At 62.7% G+C, this 23,088-nt stretch overlaps 1 protein-coding gene across 6 annotated transcripts; it reads left to right on the plus strand.

Annotated features, from left to right (window-relative positions):
* Positions 1–636: 636 nt before the first annotated feature.
* On the plus strand, positions 637–22,869 carry LENG9 (leukocyte receptor cluster member 9). 6 transcript variants are annotated; one of them, XM_044988592.1, is made up of 4 exons: positions 1,847–1,865; positions 3,142–3,247; positions 7,787–8,084; positions 20,344–22,869. In XM_044988592.1, exon 4 carries the CDS (start codon positions 20,363–20,365, stop codon positions 21,626–21,628), a length of 1,266 nt encoding a protein of 421 aa, XP_044844527.1. In that variant the 5' UTR covers positions 1,847–1,865; positions 3,142–3,247; positions 7,787–8,084; positions 20,344–20,362; the 3' UTR covers positions 21,629–22,869. The 6 variants fall into 6 exon arrangements, with proteins under 6 accessions (XP_044844529.1, XP_044844527.1, XP_044844528.1 ...); XM_044988594.1 differs by lacking the exons at positions 1,847–1,865; positions 3,142–3,247 and adding an exon at positions 637–720 and having other exon boundaries at positions 7,783–8,084; XM_044988593.1 differs by lacking the exon at positions 1,847–1,865 and having other exon boundaries at positions 3,147–3,247; positions 7,783–8,084.
* The last annotated feature ends 219 nt before the right edge of the window (positions 22,870–23,088 follow it).

The following is a 23,088-nucleotide window of genomic DNA, read 5'->3' on the forward strand; positions in this document are numbered from 1 at the left end:
TGCGGGTCGGGAGTGAGGGGCACCGGCAGGGCTGGGCTAGCGGGGGCTGCGGGTCGGGAGTGAGGGGCACCGGCAGGGCTGGGGGAGCCCAGGGCTGGGCTAGTGGGGGCTGCGGGTCGGGAGTGAGGGGCACCGGCAGGGCTGGGCTAGTGGGGGCTGCGGGTCGGGAGTGAGGGGCACCGGCAGGAGTGGGGGAGCCCAGGGCTGGACTAGCAGGGGCTGCGGGTCGGGAGTGAGGGGCACCGGCAGGAGTGGGGGAGCCCAGGGCTGGACTAGCAGGGGCTGCGGGTCGGGAGTGAGGGGCACTGGCAGGGCTGGAGGAGCCCAGGGCTGGGCTAGCAGGGGCTGCGGGTCGGGAGTGAGGGGCACCGGCAGGGCTGGGGAGCCCAGGGCTGGACTAGCAGGGGCTGCGGGTCGGGAGTGAGGGGCACCGGCAGGGCTGGGGAGCCCAGGGCTGGACTAGCAGGGGCTGCGGGTCGGGAGTGAGGGGCACCGGCAGGGCTGGGGAGCCCAGGGCTGGACTAGCAGGGGCTGCGGGTCGGGAGTGAGGGGCACCGGCAGGGCTGGGCTAGCGGGGGCTGCGGGTCGGGAGTGAGGGGCACCGGCAGGGCTGGGGGGTGACATACAGGAGTGGATCTCTCCAGCCGTGGTTGGGCCTGTGCTGATGATTCAGAGGCAGGAGGCGGCTGAGCTGGGCAGGGGAAATCCCAGGGCACAGAGGTACCTTCCTGGCCCCTCCTCCTGCCCCCCACACCGGAGCCTCGGGCCCCTGGAGCTGATCCCCAGAGTCTGGCACAACCTCCAGCCTGCCCCACTGAGCTGGCGTCAGGCCTGGGCGATTGGGCCAACCTGGGGCGCTGGCGGCCTGCCTGAGGGTGGGGGAGGGGCTGGGAGCCAGGACGCCTGGGTTCTCTCCCCGGCCCAGGGAGGGGAGTGGGGTCCAGTGGTTAGAGTGGGGGGAGGGGCGCTGGCTCTGGCTGAGCTGTTTCTTTTTTGAGGGGGGGGTTTAAACATTAACTGTGGCTGCTGCCAAAGAACCAGGCAAAACAGCTGCTGCCCGGCCGGCTCCAGGGGGGGGCGGCCAGGACAGCTGGTTATAGGGGGACCCCCGGCCTGGTGCTGGGATGCAGCTGGCTCTGGGGTGGGGCGCTGGGTATCCGGGAATGCCGGCTTCCCCCGTCCCTGGGCGGGGGGGGGGGGTCCGCATGGAACAGAAGATGAGGGGCTGTGAATCCTCCAGCCGCCCCGCCCCCTTCACTTCCCCCTCAACCCCCCGCCCCAGACATGGGGCTGGGGTGGGGGCAGGGCCCGATCCTGGGCAGCGCCTGGAGGCTTCTGTGCTCTGGCGTCTCTTGCGCAACCTGGTCTACGCCGCCCCCCCCCCCATTCATCGCCACGGCCACGTACCCTGGGCGGGAAGGGGGGGGGCAGCCCGGGCCGGAAATGGACTCCAGCTGTTCGCTTATCGGCAGGATGCGGCCGAGTCCCCAGGGGGCCAGATCGCAGGCTCCGGCCCCTCCCCAGCTGGGGGTCCACTGTATTGCTGGACAGTGCTCCCCTCCCAGAGCGGGGGAGAGAACCCAGGCGTCCTGGCTCCCAGGCCCCCCCTCTAACCACCAGACCCCACTCCCCTCCCAGAGCCGGGGAGAGAACCCAGGCGTCCTGGCTCCCAGCCCCCCCCCTCTAACCACCAGCCCCACTCCCCTCCCAGAGCCGGGGGGAGAATCCAGGCGTCCTGGCTCCTAGGCCCCCCCTCTAACCACCAGCCCCACTCCCCTCCCAGAGCCGGGGGGAGAATCCAGGCGTCCTGGCTCCCAGCCTCCACCCTGACCACTAACCATGGAAGCCTGCTGGCGTGAGGAGGGGTGTGTGTATCTCACCCACTTTATCTTAATTAGCTAAACAATAACCCCCGTCTGGGCCCCTCCCCCAAGGTGTGACTGTCGTGTGGGGGGGGGCGGGTCTGGCTGGCACCTGAGCCGGGGGGGGGGGGGGAAGCTGCTGTGTATCTCGGTGATTTCCCCATCTGGACTCAGTAGGACACCACCCCGCCCCCCCTCTCCCGAGCAGCAGCACAGGCTGGTTGCGCTGGCAGCAGTAGTAAGGCCGTTACCTGCGCTGCGGGGCTCAGTCCCAGAGCAGGGCGCTTGGCTGGGGGTTCATGTGCCCGATACGGAGCAGGACACCAGACCCGGCCGGCCCTGGCTCTCAGGGGTTAATTACCGTCGGAGGCTGGAGGCAGGGAGCCGGGCGGACCCAGCGCGTGCCCCCCTCTCCGGCCCCCCTGCATTTCCTGCCGCAGGATCCAGAGCCGCGGCGCTGGGAAATGGAGAAATGAGCCCCCCCCCTCTAACCACTAGACCCCGCCCAGGCGAGAACCCAGGAGTCCTGGCTCCCGGCTCTAACCACTAGACCCCACTCCCAACCCACAGCTTGGGCTGCGCTGTCCTCGGTCTGCCCAGATCCACTCATCGGCTGGGGGGGTGGGAACGGACAGAGGGTCTGTGGGGATAGAGAGAGAGAGAGAGAGAGAGACCGACCTATCTCTGTGTATCCCCCTCCACCCCCTCTAGCTATCTGCCCCCTCCACCCCCTCTAGCTATCTGCCCCCTCCACCCCATGTATCTATCTGCCCCCTCCACCCCCTCTATCTATCTGCCCCCTCCACCCCATGTATCTATCTGCCCCATCCACCCCCTCTATCTATCTGCCCCCTCCACCCCATGTATCTATCTATCTATCTATCTATCTATCTATCTATCTATCTATCCCCATACACCCCCCGTCCGTGGCTCACAGGGGTCTGGAAGTTGTTACTGGTTTGGACGTCCCCCCACCCCACCCCCCGCCGCTCCCCCTTCAGGAAATTCCAGCGTGGGGCGGGCCCCCCCCTGGTGTGGGATTCCCACCATTTCCTCCCCCCTCCCCCCTCCCCCACTTCCCCATCCTTCCCCGGACGGGGGGGGGGTAATTTTGCAGCGCGCCCTCCCCCCCCCCCCCCCGGTCGAGTTTCTCACTTGAAAAAAAAAATCCTCGAGCCTCTGTCTCTTTAAGAAGAGAGAGTTGGGGAAGGGGCATGACTGACAGAGGCCCCGCCCCTTTAACCCTTCACGAGGCAGAGGTTTTTTTTTTCTGAGCCAGGCGCTGACTTTCTCGCCCCTTGCGCGGCGGGACCCCAGCGGAGCGGAGCGGAGGGGGCCGCCCTGCCGGGCCAGTGCCCCACTGAGGATGCACGTTCCTGCTAGAGGTGGGGAGCTAGGGGGTGGAGGGGCGGCTGGGTGGGGGAGCTGCCGGGGGACAGCTGAGGTGGGGGAGCTGGGGTGTGGGGTCAGGATTGGGGGGCGATGAGGGGGCTGAGAGTGAGGGATCTGGGGTGGGGGGCTGCTGGGGGGCTGAGTGGGAGATCTGGGGTGGGGGGCTGAGGGTGGGGAGAGCTGGGGGGTTGAGTGGGGGATCTGGGGTGGGGAGAGCTGGGGGGTTGAGTGGGGGATCTGGGGTGGGGGGCTGCTGGGGGGCTGAGGATGGGGAGAGCTGGGGGGCTGAGTGGGGGATCTGGGGTGGGGAGAGCTGGGGGGCTGAGGGTGGGCAGAGCTGGGGGGCTGAGTGGGGGATCTGGGGTGGGGGGATGGTGGGGGAAGGAGGGGGGGGAGAGCTGGGGGGCTGTGTGGGGGATCGGGGGTGGGGGGCTGCTGGGGGGCTGAGGGTGGGGAGAGCTGGGGGGCTGAGTGGGGGATCTGGGTTGGGGAGAGCTGGGGGGCTGAGGATGGGGAGAGCTGGGGGGCTGAGTGGGGGATCTGGGGTGGGGAGAGCTGGGGGGCTGAGGGTGGGGAGAGCTGGGGGGCTGCTGGGGGGCTGAGGGTGGGGAGAGCTGGGGGGCTGAGTGGGAGATCTGGGGTGGGGGGCTGCTGGGGGGCTGAGGGTGGGGAGAGCTGGGGGGCTGAGTGGGGGATCTGGGGTGGGGGGCTGCTGGGGGGCTGAGGGTGGGGAGAGCTGGGGGGCTGAGTGGGGGATCTGGGGTGGGGCGAGCTCAGGGGAAGGAGGGAGGCAACTGGGGGAGGATCGGGGGGGGGGGTGGAGGTAGGTGGGGCAGCTGGGGGCGGATGTAGTGAGTGCGGGGCAGCAGAGAGGGATCTGAGTGTGGGGGCAGGAATGGTGGAGCAGCTGGGGGTCTGAGGGTAGGGGGCAGCTGGGGGGATTGGCAGCTGGGGGCACCTTAGGTGAGGGGCAGGAGTGGGGGATCTGGGGGGTGGGGGGCAGCTGGGGGGAAGGGGGAATATTCCTGCAGCTCGAAGAGCCTGCGTTTGGTCCCCATCCCAGACTCCCATGGTCCAGGCGGGGCCCCTGGTGGGTCCCACGCCTGCCCTGGGTCACACGGTCCCGGGCATGTTCTAACCAGGTTAGAAACCTGCCCATCCCGCCACCAGATGCCAGGCAGGCGCCCGCTGTGATGACAGAGGTGTGGGCGGGAGTTGGTTTATGATTTGATAACATTAGCCCCAGTCACGCTCTTACTAGCTGCTGGATTCCTGGTGGTCTGGCCCCGTTACCGATGGGCTGCATGGTCATTTGACTTCCTCCTCCGCCGGGTCATTTTAGTCCTGATCTCGCCATTAATTTGCTGTAGCCTTTAGGTGCTGCAGCTTTTGCTGGAGAGTTTATTTGCTAACTTGCTGTAGAAATGCATTTGCTATACTGGAATCTAGCCCAATAGCTCAGACCGCGAGCCGGCCCCTACCTCAGACCGCGAGCCGGCCCGTACCTCAGACCATGAGCCGGCCCATACATCGCGAATTGGCTGGTCAATTCTATAGCAAAACCACCACTTAGCAACTATAGCGCGAGCTAGGAAATAATGAACGTGTTATACAGCAAACGAGCAATGAAATAACAAATCAATTCACTAGCAAACGACTTATTTATTTGTTTGCTGCTTTGCCGTATAACTTATTTGTTATTAAGAACATAAGAACGGCCCAGACTGGGTCAGACCAAAGGTCCATCCAGCCCAGTGTCCTGTCGGCCGACAGTGGCCAATGCCAGGTGCCCCAGAGGGAGTGAACCTAACAGGTAATGATGCCGTCCATCTCCACCCTCTGACAGACAGAGGCCAGGGACACCATTCCTTACCCATCCAGGCTAATAGCCATTAATGGACTTAACCACCATTAATTTATCCAGTTCCCTTTTAAACCCTGTTCTAGTCCCAGCCTAACAACCTCCTCCGGCAAGGAGTTCCACAGGTTGACTGTGCGCTGTGTGAAGAAGAACTTCCTTTTATTTGTTTTAAACCTGCTGCCTATTAATTTCACTTGGTGGCCCCTAGTTCTTATATTATGGGAACCAGTAAATCACTTTTTCTTATTCACTTTCTCCACATCACTCATGATTTTATAGACCTCTGTCATATCCCCCCTTCGTCTCCTCTTTTCCAAGATGAAAAGTCCCAGCCTCTTTAATCTCTCCTCATATGAGACCCGTTCCAACCCCCTAATCATTTTAGTTGCCCTTTTCTGAACCTTTTCTAGTGCCCGTGTATCTTTTTGGAGATGAGGGGACCACAGCTGGGCGCGGTATTTGTTTGCTCCGAGATCTATTTGCTCAACGACGGCTTCGCTGGCTAATATCCTGTTTACGTGCTGGCCACGAAACTTCTGACTTCTTTGCTAGGTTGCGCTGTAACTTTCCTGCCCTCAGACTTGCTTGTCGCTTGGCTGTTTGAGTGATTTGCGATGTTACTATTTTTCCGGCTGGGTCTGGGCTCTTTTTAGGATGATTTATTAGTAGCTCCTTGTGTTCCGGTCCCGCTTGGAGACCCAAACCGAGACTCCTGTCCCACCAGGGCCCCTGTCCATCCTACCAGGCGCTGCCCGGACCCCAGCAGTGATCGCAAAGGCGCCAGCCTCCCTTCCCCCAAGATCGGCTCTTCCAAACTGGGTTTAGTTTTTACCCCTGATTCTGCAGCCGAAAACTCGGCCCGCGGGATTAAAAGTCTGCGTGTGCTTAAGGGTTAGATTCACCGAGCGTTTAAATATGGTCTCAAGTCCTGTCCGCAGAAGAGGGGGCTGGGGGCCAGGACTCCTGGGTTCTATCCTGACTAACAGGGGACTAGTGGGTTAGAGCGGGGGTGGGGGAGCGATTTGCTTGGTTTTATCTGAGCAACCTTCATTCTGTCCCTTGGCTGGTTATTGACTCTGCAACGGGGGCTCCGAGTTCAGCTGATCCCGACTCCTTCATTTCATCCCTCGGATCGGGCAGCTGGGGACGGTGTTTCTTCGCCATCCGCCTGCGGCGTTAACCCCCGAGGAACTTTGCACGCGCCGGCGCCGCGGCTGACCAGGGGCGGCTCTAGGTATTTTGCCGCCCCAAGCACGGCAGGCAGGCTGCCTTCGGCGGCTTGCCTGCGGGAGGTCCCCGGTCCCGCAGATTCGGTGGCTTGCCTGCGGGAGGTCCCCGGTCCCGCGGATTCGGCGGCAGCCTGCGGGAGGTCCCCGGTCCCGCGGATTCGGCGGCAGCCTGCGGGAGGTCCCCGGTCCCGCGGATTCGGCGGCAGCCTGCGGGAGGTCCCCGGTCCCGCGGATTCGGCGGCAGCCTGCGGGAGGTCCCCGGTCCCGCGGATTCGGCGGCAGCCTGCGGGAGGTCCCCGGTCCCGCAGATTCGGCGGCAGCCTGCGGGAGGTCCCCGGTCCCGCGGATTCGGCGGCAGCCTGCGGGAGGTCCCCGGTCCCGCGGATTCGGCGGCAGCCTGCGGGAGGTCCGCCGAAGCCGCGGGACCAGCGGACCCTCTGCAGGCAAGCCGCCGAAGGCAACCTGCCTGCTGCCCTCGCGGCGACCGGCAGAGCGCCCCAGGCACGCGCTTGGCGCGCTGGTGCCTGGAGCCGCCCCTGCAGCTGACTGTGCTCTGTCCGGCCCTCCGTCGGGGCCTGCGCCGTCCATCCTGGGCCTTCCCAGTTCCTGTCCTGGGGACTTCTGTCAGTGTCCGCATTTCCTGGCCCCTGCGGAGCCGGTCAAACATTATATCTATCTATCTATCTATCTATCTATCTATCTATCTATCTATCTATCTATCTATCTATCTATCTATCTATCTATCTATCTATCCTCAGCCACCCCCTCTATCTATCTATCTATCTATCCCCAGCCACCCCGTCTATCTATCTATCCCCATATTTTTAAATCAGTCCCATAACTTAAAGTCCTCTCCAATAGGGAATAATTACTTTTAAATGATCTAAATCTATTCCCTCCTTCCCCCCCCATTGCCCCATCCATCCATCCCCCCTCCATCCCCATCCACACCCCTCTATCTCTCCACCCCCCCCTCACTCTTTTCTCAGGGTAGCTGTCTATCCCCCTACACACCATTCCCTCCCCGAGCCATCCCTCCCGCCCCGCTGCGAACCGCTCCCTCTGCCATCCCCGTATTATAAAATAGATCCCCCCGCTTGCCTCCCCCTCCGCACCCCGCTCGGCGCGGCTTCGGTTTTAAATAGACCCCAAGGCCAAGTCGTTCTTTGCCCCCGGCTGCTCCCCGGCCCTGTTTGCAAACAGAGCCCAGGCCGAGCCGATCCCGGAAGTTCAGGAATGCAGTGAACTGTATAAGTTGGCCCGTGCAGGTTCCCCCCCCCCCCATGGGATAATATTTGCTTTGACTTCTGGATCTTGACTTTCCTGGCAAAGCCCGTGCGGCCTGGGGTCTGACGCGAAGGCGGGCGGCGTGGGCACATTTGGACGAGCGGCGTGGGTAGGTTTCCCTCCCGCTTATTTGTGCCTTTCGGTTTTGGAGCCAGGTAAATAAAGATCCAGCCGCCTCCGCCCCAGAGGGAGGAGAGAGAGCTCGAGTGGAGGAGGAAAAGGGGCGAAGGACGCCGAGGAGCAAAGGCCACCCCCGAGGTTCTCGGCGCGTTTGCAGCGGGGCGCGGAGAAATGGCCGGCTAGAGAGCGGATCCCAGCCCCGCGCGAGCTTGGGTGGCGGTGGATTGGCCTCGGGAAAGCGAGCTCCGTTTCTGGATTACAAAACAGGAAGACGGAGACTCTGGCTGGCTCGGTACGTGACTCATTGATCTCCGGACTTGGGATTCGTACAGGGTGAGTAAAGGCCTCGGAGGGGATCTGGCTTCGTGACGGCGGGTGTGGGGGGGGAGAGCGGATGCTTTGAGATCGTCGAGCCGGTGGGTCGAGATGACGGAAGAGCCGCCGTGTGGGCTTGGGGCGAATGGGCGGCAGGACTCCTGGGTTCTGTTTCAGGGAGTGGAGGGGAAGCTGGTGGTTGGAGCACGTGAGGGAAGACGAGGAGCTAGGACTCCTGGGTTCTTTCCCTGGATCTGGGAGGGGAGTGGGGTCTAGTGGTTAGATTGGGAACCAGGGCTCCTGGGTTCTATCTCTGGTTCTGAGAGGGGAGGGGAAGCTGGTGGTTGGAGCACGTGAGGGAAGACGAGGAGCTAGGACTCCTGGGTTCTTTCCCTGGATCTGGGAGGGGAGGGGAGGGGGGTCTAGTGGTTAGAGCGGGAACCAGGGCTCCTGGGTTCTATCTCTGGTTCTGAGAGGGGAGGGGAAGCTGGTGGTTGGAGCACGTGAGGGAAGACGAGGAGCTAGGACTCCTGGGTTCTTTCCCTGGATCTGGGAGGGGAGGGGAGGGGGGTCTAGTGGTTAGAGCGGGGGGGCTGGGAGCCAGGATTCCTGGGTTCTATCCCTGGTGAGGGGAGGGGGATCTAGTGGGTTAGAGCAGGAGGGGCGGGGAGCCAGGACACCTGGGTTCTATCCCTGGCTTGGGGACAGGGGATCCAGTGGATTGGAGCAAGGGGACTGGGAGCCAGGACACCTGGGTTCTCTCCCCCGCCCTGGGAGGGGAGTGGGGTCCAGTGGAGGGGCTATAATCCTTTATGTCTTGCAGAACCCCAGGGAGGGCTTCTCCCTCCAATCCGCAGGGGGTTGGATAAGATTAGAGGCAGCCAGGAGGCCTGACCATTGTTCGGATCTTAGAGCCAGGATGGGAGTGGGAGCTTTAAGCAAACAGCCCTCGATAGATAGACGAGAGAAGGGGCCACTGGTACCAGCCCAAAACAAGGGGGAGGGACCTTAGCACCTCTTGGTCCCAGACAGTCACTGGGAGACTGGGATAGAACCCAGGAGTCCTGATTCCCAGCTCCTCCCTCCGGGTCAATAGACCACACTCCACCCCGTAGACTTTCTCTGGTGGAAACATGAAAATCCCATGGGAGAAGCTATAATCTCATTGCTAAGGGGGAAGATGGTGGGTGATTCAGAACTCCTGGGTTCCATCCCTGGCTGTGGGAGGGGAGTGGGGTCTAGTGGTTGAAGCTGGGGGGGGGGGAGCCAGGACTCCTGAGTTCCATCCCTGGCTCTGGGAGAGGAGTTTGGTCTAATGGTTAGAGTGGGTGGGGGCTGGTAGCCAGGACTCCTGGGTTCCATCCCTGGCTGTGGGAGGGAAGTGGGGTCTAGTGGTCAGAGTGGCGGGGCAGGGTGGGAGCCAGGACTCCTGGGTTCTATTCTAGTTGGCCTCTCCTGGTTCTCTTCCTTCCTCTCTAATTGCTCCTTCAGTGTTTCCTTCGGAGGATCCTCCCACTGGCCCCCTCCACCTTTTTGGGGCGGGTTCCCCCAGACTCCGTCCTCAGTCGCCCCCCATCTCTGGTCCACAGCCCTGCTGCCTTTTCTCCACTCTCCCAGATCCCACGGCCAGACGGGGCCCGTCGTGAGCCGCCTGCCTGGGTGACTGGGAGAACCCAGCCCATCTGGCTGATCCAGATCAGAGCTTTGAGAGGCCAGAGGCCTTGCAAGCGTAGCCAAGCCCTTGGTAAATTATCCCGATAGTTAATTCCCTTCAGCGGGAAAAACTTCGGCCGTGTTCCCAGGCTGGTCTTGTCTCCCTTCAACTTCCAGGCGTGGGGTCGGGTCCGACTTTCCTCTGCTCCACTGAGGAGCCCGTTAGTCAATATTCGTCCCCCACGTCGGTACCGACAGCCCGGGATCGAGTGCCCCCCCGGACCTTGTCTCTGCTCAGCTAAACAGCTGGAGCTCCTGGCGTCTCTCACGCCCAGGCAGGGTTTCTATCCCTTCAGTCGTCTTCCTGACTCTTCTCCGCCCCGTCTCCAATTGATCAACGTCCTCCTTGAACTGGGGGCCCCGCAGCGGGACGCGGGATCCCGACAGCGTCGCCCCAGGGCCAGATCCAGAGGTGAAATCTCCCCGCTCGAGGTTCCCCTGGGGATGCAGCCCGGGATCCCCTTAGCCGCTCCGGTGTCCGGTCACTGCAGAGCTGTCTCCGTCCGCCCCTGCCTCGTCTCCTCGTGGATGTCCAGCCGTCAGCCCCTGCTCAGTTCCTCATCTCCCCCCCCCACCCCGAGTCCGCCACCCTCCCTCCTCTCTGTCGCTGCAGCCACGACCGTCTGGCCTGTCTGGTAACGTGGGTGTCGTCTTCTGCTCGGGCCTCTCGGTCTTCAGGCCGAAACCTCGCCGAGCCGTTCTGCCCGACGCCAGGCCCGGGCGCATAGTGGCTGAGCAGAACCAACGGCTGGGAGTCGAAGCTCAACAATTCCCGCCAGGAAATGAGGGGACGAGTTTTTAAGAGGGAGGAAAATGACTCGTTGGGAGAACTTCCCAAGAGTTCGGCTCTAGAGCGAGGAGGCCTCGGCTCAGGGCCGTTGTGTGTGTGATACAGGAGGTCAGAGCAGATGCTCACAGAGAGAACCCAGGAGTCCTGCCTCCCTGATCTCCCTGCCCCAGCCAGGAATAGAACCCAGGAGTCCTGGTTCTCAGCCCTTCCTGCTCTAACCACTGGACATCACTCCTCTTCCTGAGCTGGGAGAGAACCCAGGAGTCCTGGTTCCCAGCCTTCCCTTCTAACCCACCAGACCCACTTCCCCTCACAGAGCTGGGCATAGAACCCAGGAGTCCTGGCTCCCTGCCCCCCTGCTCTAACCATTAGACCAGGGGTGGGCAAACTTTTTGGCCCGAGGGTCACATCTGGGTATAGAAATTGTATGGTGGGCCATGAATGCTCACAAAATTGGGGTTGGGGTGTGGGCTCTGGCTGCGGGGAGGGCTCTGGGGTGGGGCCAGAAATGAGAAGTTCAGGGTGTGGGAGGGGGCTGGGGCAGCGGGGGCGGGGGGTGGGGTGCAGGCTCTGGGGTGGGGCTGGGGATGAGGGGTTTGGGGTGCAGGAGGGGGATCAGGGCGGGGGTAGGGTGCTGGGGTGCGGGAGGGGCTCAGGGGTGCAGGCTGCGGGCGGCTCTTACTTAAAGCAGCTCCCAGCACGTCTCCCCCCCCCGCCCCCGGTTTCTATGCAGAAGCGCGGCCAGGCGCCTCTGCTGCGTGCTGCCCTGTCTGCAAGCACCGCCCCTGCAGCTCCCATTGGCCATGGTTCTCGGCCAATGGGAGCTGCAGGGGCAGCGCTTGGGGCGGGGACATCAGGCAGAGTGGAGCCCCCCAGCTGCCCCTATGCGTAGGAGTCAGAGGGGGGACATGCTGCTGCTTCCGGGAGCCGCTAGGAGCGTCCCCAACCCTGCTCCCTGGCCAGAGCAGGGCCCCTTCCCAGCAGCGTCCCCCAGCCTGTCACTTTGGCCCCGTCGCCCCCTCTCTGCGTCCCGCCACTGGCTCCCCCTTCTCCACGGCGTCCGCTCGCCTAATCCTCTCCCCTTCCCTCTCCAAGGGGCCTGGGGTCCCTGCCGCCGTCGCCTGCTGGGGAAAGGCTCAAGCCGCCCCTGGGTGCCAGCTCCTCGGCCGCCCCACACCCAGGGGGGATGCTCCCCATAAACACCCCCAGAGCCACCACCGTCAGGTCCCTCCCGGGCCCTGGCGCTGAGTGCCCTGCCCGTCACGCCGGCCAATGGGGCCTCGCCCTGCGCGGGCGCCCCCCCCCTCCTGCCCACCCATCGCTGGCTCCTTGGGTCAGGGATGGGCTCCTTGTTCTGGGTCTGTGCAGCACCCGGCACCCCGGGGGCTACCGTAATACACCTAATAGCAGTTAAATGTACAGCACCCGGTGCCCCGGGGGCTACCGTAATACATATAATAGCAGTTAAATGTACAGCACCTGGCGCTGAGGGGGCTACCGTAATACACCTAATAGTAATGTGCAGGGCCCAGTGCGTGGGGGGCCTGGTGAACGGCTGGGGCACCCAGGGGCTACCGTAACACACCTAATAGCAATGAAATCTACAGTGCCTGGGGGGCCTTGGGCATGGCTGGAGGGGTGATAGAGGGGCAGTGCTTTGGGGCTACCATAATACCCCTAATAGCAATAAAACGTACAGGGCCTGGCACCGTGGGGCCATGGTAGGGGGGAGGGGAGGTTGAGGTGTGACTATAATTCACCCAATGAACAACACCCAGCACCTTGCACAATGGGGGCTCTCCCTGGCTCTGGGAGGAGAGTGGGGTCTAGTGGTTAGAGCAGGGGGGCTGGGAGCCCGGACTCCTGGGTTCTCTCCCTAGCTCTGGGAGGGGAGCGGGGTCTAGTGGTTAGAGCAGGGGGGGCTGGGAGCCCGGACTCCTGGGTTCTGTCCCGTGGCTCCCAGCCCTGCTAACTCCGCTCCCGGGGACCGGCCGTACCTCTTGTTCGCGTTTGTTGTGGCTGGGGCTGGACCCAAACCTGCCCTGCCCCCGCCCGCAGAATCATTGTTCCCCTGAAGCCTTACTCAGCCCTACCCATTAGATCCCCTCCCAGCCGCCAGCGCTGCTGGCTGGGATCCCACAGCCAGCGCTGCCAGTATGACTCACCCACAGCCAGGGAGAGAACCCAGGAGTCCTGACTCCCAGCCCCCCTGCTCTAACCACTAGACCCCACCCCCCTCCCGGAGCCAGGGAGAGAACCCAGGAGTCCTGACTCCCAGCCCCCCTGCTCTAACCACTAGACCCCACCCCCCTCCCGGAGCCAGGGAGAGAACCCAGGAGTCCGGGCTCCCAGCTACCTTGTTAGTTATGGCACCAGGCTCAGCCTGGATCCGGGTCTCCTGGCAGCGGAGCGGAGCAGGAATCTGGTCAGACAGGTTCCTCACCCCACTCCTTTCCCCAGGGGAGCGGCTTGGGAGTGGGGTGGGGGGCGGTGGCTCATGGGAACCAGGTGGGGTGGGGTGGGGGTGTTCCCTGCTCCTCGGCCCCCCCAGAAAGGGCCCTCCTAGTCCCCCGTTCCCTAGCCACAGTCTCCTTCCCCCTGTTCCGTCTCTCCTCTCATCTCTCTTCCCTGCCTCCCTTTTTCTGCCCCTCCATTACACCCCCATCCCCCCCAGTCCCTGGGGAACCCCAGCCCAGCTGCTCCAGATTCCAGCTGTTGTTCTGATAGAGGGGGGCGGCCTGGTCCATCCGGTGCCCCCCTCCGTGCCACTCTGTACCCCCCTTGTCCAGCCACCCTCCCCCCCCACGCCCATCTGATCTGCCTCATCCCTGGGCCTATCCTGCCACCCCTTCCAGGAGAGCAACCCCCATCCTGTCCAGCTGTCCCCCCAACCGAGTCCCCTCGATCCCCTGCCCCCGCAGCTGCCTCCCCCCCCCCATCGGAGCCGTCCCGTCGCCTGCCCGGCCCAGGCTCCCCTCACCCCGAAGTGAGCTCCCCCCGCCAGGTCCGATCTGGCACAGAGCCACAGGTCCCAGCTGGCTGCGGGGAGACCAGCCAGAGGAAACTGACTTCACTTCCCCAGGACAGGAAATGCTGCCTCCCCCCTCCGCCCCCCCCAATCCCAGCTCGCCAGTTCTCCCTCTTCAGCGGAGATCCCCGTCCCTCTGAATCCCCACTGGCCACGACCTCCCTGCCGCCCCCCCCTCTTCTAGACGCCACCCCCTCCCAGAGCCGGGGAGAGAACCCCGGGGTCCTGGCTCCCAGCCCCCCCCCACTCTAACCACTAGGACCCCCCCTCCCAGAGCTGGGGAGAGAGCAGAGGAGTCCTGCCTCCCAGCCCCCCCTCTGAAATAATCCCATGTCACAGGGTGCGGGATATTTTGCCTGGGATCAGCACCCCAGTGGGTGACCCCTATTTATCCTAAGATATGGGAGTGCAGGAGACAAACCCTTTCCCTGTGCCCCATTCCCTGCCCCCCGAGCCAGCCAGTCCCTGCCCTCGGGCTGGGTGGGAGGCAGCGCCCCCTAGAGGGGACAGGCCCCCCATTCTCTGCTCCCCTGAGACATCCAGTCTCCACCCTGGGGCTGGATGGGAGCCAGCACCCACTAGTGGGGAAAGGCCCCGTGCCCCATTCCCCAACCCCTGAGCCAGCCAGTCCTGGATCGGAGTGGTGCCCCCTAGAGGAGCGGGGCCCTTTCTCCCTGACCCCCACGTCTCTCTCTCTGTGCCCCCCAGATGCCGATTCTGAAGCAGTCCCCCATCTCCCAGTCAAAGAAGAGGCCCCGCATCGGCCGGGACATGATCAGCGCCCCGCTGGGAGATTTCCGGCACACCATGCACGTCGGCCGGGGCGGGGACGTCTTCGGGGACACCTCCTTTCTCAGCAACCACGGGGGCCCCAAGGCCAACGGGCTCCCCCCCGCCACCGAGGCCCTGGCGCCGGCCCAGTCCCCCAGCCGCCTCTCGGGGTCCTCCGGCAGCCCGGCTGATTTGGGGGGCGGCCCGGGTGGCCTGGATTTGCCCCCCACTTCCTGGGAGGGGGAACTGCAACAGGCCGAGTCCCTGTTCTCCTTCGAGTTGGATCTGGGGCCATCTATTCTGGATGAGGTGTTGGGGGTCATGGACAAGGGCGGGGAGCAGCCCCGGAGCGAGGACGTCAGGCCGGAGAGGCCGGTGGGGGGCCAGGGGCTGGGCCATGGGGTGGCTCCCCAGGCAGGGGAGGAGGAAGAGGAGGAAGAAGAGGAGGAGGAGGAGGAGGTGGAGGAGGAAGGCACCGGGCATGGATACACATTTGACGATGAGCTGGACGATGAGATTGGGCTATAGGAGAGCGGGTTCAGCTCCCCTCCCATCCCTCCATTCCCCCCTATTCCCTCCACCCCTCCATCTGTCCCTTCATCCCCGCCCCTCCTGCTTCAGCCATCCCCCCTTCCCTTGTGTGTGTTCTCTCTTCCTTTTCCTCTTTCATTCTTCCTTACCCTCCGTTCATCCGCTTCCCCCTTCTCTTTCTTTTGCTCTTACTCTCTTTCCCTTCCCCTCTTCCTCCATTTCTTCCTTTCATTCTTTTTTTTCCGTTCACTTATTCTTACCCCTTAGCCGGCCCCCTCTCTATGGCAGTACTGGTTCTCTGAGGATGGTGATGCTATCTGCAATGGAAAGCCCGATGTGTTTGATCCTAATTTTCACCTCCTTGTCTGTGTGGATTTCTGGAATCCTAATCCACCCACCCGCCCGTTGACTGGTCAACTCATCAATACGTCTGTCTATTAATGAGCCTCTCAATCAATCCACCAACCCACGGATTGCCCAATCAACCCATCAATACATTGATCGACTGATCAACCAGTCAATCCGTTTATCAATTAGCCCGTCAATTGATCAACAATCCATCTGCCACCAAAAAACGATCGGCCCATTGGCTGACAAAATGAGCTATCAATAGTCAGCCCTCTCCCTCCCACACACTCATCAATTGGCCGATGGACCCATCAACCATCAATCCACCAATTGACCTGCCAACTAAGTTATCAACCAACCAATTGACGGATGGAACAGTTAACGATCAACCAACCAACCAGTCAACCCATCAGCAGACTAGTCAAGAACCAACCCACCAATCGACCAGTCAGCCAACCAGTGAAACAGTCAACAATCAACCAACCAGTTGGTCGGTGGAATGGTCAACGAGCAACCAATCAACTAGCCAAGCCATCAACGGAATAGTCAAGAATCAAGCCACCAATCGACCACTCAACCAACCAACCAGTTGACCAACCAATCAATCAATCCACCGATCATCTCAGCAGTTGACCAAATAACCCACCAATCAGTCAGCATCCCACTTCCTCTCCCTCATTCCTCTCTCCCACTGGGAGAAGGAACTCCTGAACTGAAAGAAGAGACAGTTTGATGTTGGTTTTGTGTGTATCCGTCTCACACCCCATCTGGACTCTGGGCTCACAAGAGATGGACTCGGACAAGAGCAATGGTACCGGGGTGGTTAGGGGGGGGGCACGGATCAGCCTTGAGAAAAGTGATTTGGGTAACGTTGTGAAAATGACCTGGGTTCCCTCCTCCCCCACCCCCTATTTCATGCCTGGGGCACCCCCCACATGGAAGGAGAGTTACTTGAGACATTAACGGATTATATTCACCAGGCGTGGAAGGCCTAGGGTCTAGTGGTTGGAGCAGGGGGGCTGGGAGCCAGGACTCCTGGGTTCTATCCCTGGCTCTGGGACGGAAGTGGGGTCTGGTGGATTAGAACAAGGTGGGGGGCCAGGAGCAGTTTATCCCAGCCCAGAAAAGGGTGGGGTGGGGAGGGGTGTTAAGATTATTTTCCCTGCTCCAGATTTGATGTGGGGGGAGGGAAGAGGGGGAGGAATGTTATTAAGTGGGGGCAGCAGCTGGCATCCTAGTGGCGAGCGTCATGGATTGATAAGGGGTTCCCCTAATCTGGGCCCATGAACAACAGGGTCAAATGGAGCCAACGCAGTGTGGTTTTGTCGCCCCCTAGTGGACCGATCGGGTAGAAAGGCTACTGATGCTGTAGCGCGGGGCCTGCTCTTACGGTTGTGGGTTTGAGTCCCCGCAGGGAGGGGGACCGGGTTTGGGATTGGCCCACACCCCCTGAGGGAGAGGGAAAGACGGCTAAATGGGACCCGTATTGGCTGGAATAAGGATGGGACGCAGGAGACAGCTGAGGGAGGGAGAGAGGCGAGAGGAAAGAAAGAAAAATGTGGGTGAAGAAATGGAGGTGGAAAAAGTAGAGAGAGTGTGAATGTGAAAGGATGGGAAGGGAAGCTGGGAGTAAAGTTAAATAGGACTCCTGGGTGCTCTCCCTGGCTCTGGGAGGGGAGCAGAGTCTAGTGGTTAAAGTGGGGGAGGGGGGTGCTGGGAGCCAGGAGTCCTGGGTGCTCCCCCTGGCTCTGAGAGGGGAGCGGGGTCTAGTGTTAAAGCAGGGGGTGTGGAGACTGGGAGCCAGGACTCCTGGGTTCTCTCCCTGGCTCTGGAGGAGGTGTGTGGGGTCTAGAGGTGAGGGTGATGAGGGCTGGGAGCCAGGACTCCTGGGTGCTCCCCCTGGCTCTGGGAGGGGAGTGGGGGGTCTAGTGGTTAAAGCGGGGGGGGGGGACTGGGAGCCAGGACTCCTGGGTTCTTTCCCCGGTTCTGTCATTGGTCCCCTGTGTAACCCCAGGCAAATCCATATGTCAGTCTGTGCCTCAGTTTCCCCTTCTAAAGTGGAGCTTACGATAGTGCCCCAAGGAGGAGGAGGGGGGGGGGGAGGCTCTGAGTTTCTCTGATGAAAGCTGCTCTGCGGGTGCTAAGGAAGAGCCCGCCTCCCAGCCACTGAGTGCAGGGCGGGGGAGGGGGGGCTGGAGGCTGACCTGAGCTCAATCCGGAGCCACCCCCAGGCGGCCACGGGGCCAGGGCCGGGTTCTGATCTCCCTTACGCTCTGGCTGACCTCGTGCTAATCCCTGGGTCTCATCACCCCAGTCCTTCGCTATCTCCCCATGGCTGGGATGCTGACCCTAACGTCTGGCCCCAGCCCTCCGGGTTCCCCCCCCCATGTTAAATAGCGGGATGGAGCTCTGCGTATATTTTTTTATATCTCTGTATATTGCCCCCTCCCCCCCCTGTGTATAAATGTCCATTCCCCTCTCCCAGCCCTGCGTCGAGTTCACTCCAAAGCAAATCTTTCTAGGGAGAGAAAAATGTTTGTATTTCTTACCATTAAAGCGCGACCTTCGGTCTGGAGCTGGGCCGGTTCTTTGAGCCTCTTTACCCCTGGAATCTGTTCCACAGCACCCCCCAGAATCCACCACCCTGCCCCCCAAGCTGGGTAACCTGCTGGCTAGAGCCGGGAGGGGGGACGGGGGGGTCGGTCCTGGACATGCAGAGGGAGGGAAACACAGTGGGAAAACGGGGAGCGGGAAGGAAATATTCTTAGAGCTGTGAGGTGCATGTGTGGGTGCCAGGACTCCTGGGTTCTATCCCTGGCTCTGGGAGGGGAGTGGGGGCTGGTGGTTAGAGCAGTGGGGACCTGGGTGCCAGGACTCCTGGGTTCTCTCCCTGGCTCTGGGGGGGCTGGGAGTAGGGTGATCAGATGTCCTGATTTTATAGGGACAGTCCTGATTTTTGGGTCTTTTTCTTATATAAGCTATTACCCCACCCCCATCCCGATTTTTCACACTTGCAGTCTGGTCACCCTAGCTGGGAGCCAGGACTCCTGGGTTCTATGCCGTGCTTTGGGGGGGTGGGGGGCTGGTGGGTTAGAACTGGGGGACCTGGGAGCCAGGATTCCTGGGTTCTCTCCCCAGCTTGGGGCGGGGGGGGGGGGGGGGGCTGGTGGGTTAGAGCAGGGGGACCTGGGAGCCAGGACTCCTGGGTTCTCTCCCCAGCTCTTTCACTGGCTCACCCCCGACCCGTAAACCGTTGGCTCCCCTGCCTTTCTAGATCGAAGGGATCCCCAGTGCTCCACCCTCGCCAGCGCCAGGAGGCGTCTGTCCAGCTCGCTTGGCTTGGATCGGTCTGTCTTCTCCTCCTGAGACACCCTGCCTAGCCCCACAACCTTGTCCAGCCCCCCACGTTCCCCCCCATAGCTGGCCCATCCGGCTGGGTTAGCATCCCCCAATGGGGCCTCGGGCTCCCAGTCGCGCTCCGTGAATTTCCTGGCATCGGGCGATTTCCACTGTAAACAGATCAGGGGGGCCGGGGCCGGGGTGACATTGTCCAGGAGCCCTGGCCAGTCCTGCCAGGAACATGGAGCAGCTGGGAAACTGATGCAACATCAGCATGGCTGGGGGGGGGGGGGGGGGCTTTCCCCGGGTTTGGGGGGGGGCCTCCCCACCAGCCCCAGGGAGGGGACTGGCAGGTTTGGAGGCGGGGAATGAGGCACGGAGCATTTTCTCTGGGGGAGGGGGGAACCAGGACTCCTGGGTTCTTTCCCTGGCTCTGGGAGGGGAGTGGGGTCTGGTGGTTAGAGCAGGGAGAGGCTGGGCGCCAGGACTCCTGGGTTCGCTCCCTTGCTCTGGGAGGGGAGCAGGGTCTGGTGGTTAGAGCGGGGCATGGGTGGGGGGGGTTGGGCACCCGGACTCCTGGGTTCTCTCCTGCCCGCTGGGTGGGGTTACAGTTCAGACACTAGGACGGTTACACCTTATCTCAGTATCTTTCCTGCCTCCCACTGACGCCGCGTCCCGTAGACAGTCGCTACATAGGGGAACATTAGCGTAGTCAAGGAAGTTGGCACGGGCGGGGCCGGTAACAGGGCCTGGCCTGTGTCACGCAGGGCGCTCGGCGCTGGCCCTGGGAGCCAGGACAGGCTCGGGGAGGGGAGCAGGGTCTAGTGGTAAGCACGGGAGCAGGAGCTGGGAGCCAGGACTCCTGGGTTCTTTGCGGGCTCTGGGAGGGGAGTGAGGTCTAGTGGTTACAGGAGGGGCGGGCGGCTGGGAGCCAGGACTCCTGGGTTCTTTGCTGGCTCTGGGCAAGGCTAATCAGCAAATTGCTCATTCACCATGGACACCCTTTGCCCCCTGCTGGAGGCCTGGGGTTTAGAGCCATAAAAAGGCCCCGCCTTTCCCATCAGCCCTTGCAGCTCCCTTTATAGTCCTGGGCAAGTGGCCAGGTTGGGAGGGGCTGGAGCCCAGAGCAGGAAACCCTCCTCCGGCCGGCTCAGGGCAGGTAATTCCTGATCAGTGCAGCAGGATCGGCCCCGGCAGCCTGCTCCCAGCGGGGTCAGGCCCCATTCCCCGCCCCCCTGAGCCAGGGGACTGGCCCCGGGCCCCATTCCCTGCCCCCCTGCACCAGCCAGTCCCTGCCCTGGGGCCGGATGGGAGCCGGCGCCCCCTAGAGGGGACAGGCCCCTGCCCCATTCCCTGCCCCCCTGAGCCAGCCAGTCCCTGCCCTGGGGCCGGATGGGAGCCGGCGCCTCCTAGAGGGGACAGGCCCCTGCCCCATTCCCTGCCCCCCTGAGCCAGCCAGTCCCTGCCCTGGGGCCGGGTGGGAGCCAGCGCCCCCTAGAGGGGAAGGTCCCGTGCCCCATTCCCTGCCCCCCTGAGCCAGCCAGTCCCTGCCCTGGGGCCGGGTGGGAGCCGGCGCCTCCTAGAGGGGAAGGTCCCGTGCCCCATTCCCTGCCCCCCTGAGCCAGCCACTCCCTGCCCTGGGGCCGGGTGGGAGCCAGCGCCTCCTAGAGGGGAAGGTCCCGTGCCCCATGCCGAATCGCCCCCCTCAAAAGGGGAAAGGCCGCACCGCCTGTGCTAACTCTCCCTTTGCTTTTCAGCCCAGACTCTGGTGACGCAATGGAGGGACGGGGCCCGTCCACTGGGGAAGATTTTGCTGCCCCCCGAGCCGACCCTGCAGGGGGAGCCCCGGACCCAGGATCCAATGGGCCGGGGGTGACAGAGCCAGCCCCCACGCTCAGCTCCCCCTGCCGCTTCTTCTTGGCGGGCAGTTGCCGCTTCGGCGCCCGCTGCCGGAACCTCCACCCCGGCGCCCTGCCCGGCACCCCCCAGCCGCCCCCCGAGCCCCGCAGCAAGGAGCCCCGCAGCAAGAAGCCCCCCATGAAGACAGCAGGGGACGTCATCTCCCGCATCCTCTGGGACCGCCAGCTGCCGCCCGGCGACTTCACCGTGGGGCACCTGGACCGCTTCTCCGGCGTGCGGGAAGACGCCTTCACGGCCTTCTGCTGGGAGGACCTGGCCTCGGTCGGGCCGGAGGTGCTGGCCATACCCCAGCACAGGATCCAGTACTTCAAATACCGCGGCCGCGTGGTGTGGGACAAAGCCAGCCGGCTGGACGACGTCTTCGGCTCCACCGGGGGTGGCCGGACCATCCTGGAGGTGATGGAGGAAGAGGCCGGGCGCCAGCAGGCCGTGGGAAGGGGGGACGGCGGAGCCGGGGTGCCGGAGGCGGCTGTTGCTCTGGAGAGCGAAGAGAAGGAGGAAGATGATGAAGCTGAGCCAGGAGCTCAGAGCCACCCCCCAGCAGGCCCCCGCCCCACCCATTTCGTGGCCGTGCGCATCACCAGCCCGGAGCTGCGGGGCTCGGTGGCCCGGCTCCAGGAGGCCCTAAGCCAGGCCGACCCCGCCTTGGCCGAGTTCTGCGCCCCACTGGCTACCCTCCACCTCACCCTCTGCCTCCTCCGGCTGCACGGCGCCGGCGAGATGCAGTCGGCCGTCACCGCCCTGCGGGAGCTGCAGGCCGAGCACCGGCGCCTCCTGCCACCCGCCCCGCTCCTGCGCTTCCGGGGCCTGGCCACCTTCCAGCGCCGGGTGCTGTACGCCGCTGCTGCGCCCGGCCCGGAGCTGGTGGGGCTGGCCCACGCCCTGGAGCGGGGCTTTGCCTGCAAGGGGCTGACCGTCGTCCCGCTCCTAGCCCACGATTGTTTCCATCTCACTGTGGCCAAGATCCCGGTGGGCGGGGAGCCGAGGCTGAGCCTGCCCCCGGAGTCCCCCAGGGAGGAGCTGGGGACCCAGGCCGTGGAATCGCTGTGTCTGTGCCAGGTGGGTGGGGGCAGACGGACCGATGGGTTTTACAGCACCCTCGTGGAGCTGGATCTGTACTGAGGGGGCACCCCACGCCAGTTCCCAAATCCCAGCTCAGATCCTCTCACCTGGCGGGGTGGGGGGGGGGTGCTGGGAGCTAGGACGCCTGGGTTCTCTCCCCACTGCAGGGAGGGGAATGGGGCTTAGTAGTTATGGGGGCAGGCAGGGCTGGGCATCAGGACTCCTGGGTTCTAGCCACAGCTCTGGCAAGGGAGCAGGGTTGAGTGGTTAGAGCAGGGATATAGGGAGCCAGGACTCCTGGGTTCTAGCCCCAGCTCTGGGAGAGGAGCAGGGTTGAGTGGTTAGAGCAGGGGCATCTGGGAGCCAGGACTCCTGGGTTCTAGCCCCAAGCTCTGCTCCCCCATTCACCTTGTCCCCCATGCATGTAATCCCCTTCCCTGGCATCTTCCACCTTTCCTGAACCCGGAGTCATTCGCCCAAGCGGCAGCCGCCGGGGAGGGCTGATGCAGGGCCCGGCTCATTGTACAACCTGCCTGGGGTCTGTTCGTCCTGTGCCAGCTGCCTCTCCCCGTGGCAATCCAGGGTGCCAGGCTCCTGTCACGCAAGCTCGGCTCCCGCAGGCAGAGGGTCCAGGCTGGGTCTGTTCCCCTCACCCCTGTGGGTTTGCCCATGGAGCTGGGGAGAACTTGATGCCCCACACTGCGGATGTTTCTTTTTAAGCAATTTTCTCTACAATCAACAGCAGTTTTCACGGCTCCCTTCTACCCAAGCTGGTAACGGCCCAGGACAACCCGTACCAAGGAACTAACCCTGCTCAAGCAGCTCTCTCTTTGCCTCTTTCAATTCAAATTGCTGTAGCTAGAAATGGTCTTTCATGGGACACGTGCAGACGGCGAAACCGGCATCCACCGCTGGGTCCCAATGAAAACATCTAACCCCTTCCAGGCTCTTGCTACAGATACGAACAGGCAGAGCTGCAGGCTTTGCTGGTGCTAACAGCGGACTAGATTATCTGCTCTCGCTGGAGCGGGAATTAATTCACAGCAGGGGTCAGACTTGTCTTCTCCTGTTCAGACTCAATGACGAACAACGAGGTAAGACGTATATAGACGCCTAAAGATGCAGAGTCCAGCAGGATTCACTGAACTAGTTTAGCACAATGAGCGTGTGATTAAATTGGAATGTTCTTAATGTTTTCTCTGAATACTGTGTGGGTGCCTCAGTTTCCCCTGTGCCTTTCTTAAGTATCTAGGTGGTGGGATAAGGGGGTGTGATTGTTGCAGAGCCCTAGAGGGCAGGCCTGATGGTGTCTGCACAGAGAATGGACGATATCCTGGCTTCTGGCCTGGGCCCCGCCCTCTGCAAAGGTGCCAACTGGAGGTGTTGGAGAATCAGAGATCAGGTGACCTCCTGGCTCCGGGAGAGAGACAAAGGCCAGAGGAGGGGCTGGAGGGGTCTGGCTCCCCCTGGACCTGACTGAGGGGTCCTGTTCTCTGTACCTACAAGCTTTGTTTGGGACT

Source organism: Mauremys mutica, chromosome 15, assembly GCF_020497125.1.
Source record: "Mauremys mutica isolate MM-2020 ecotype Southern chromosome 15, ASM2049712v1, whole genome shotgun sequence".
NCBI lineage: Eukaryota > Metazoa > Chordata > Testudines > Geoemydidae > Mauremys > Mauremys mutica.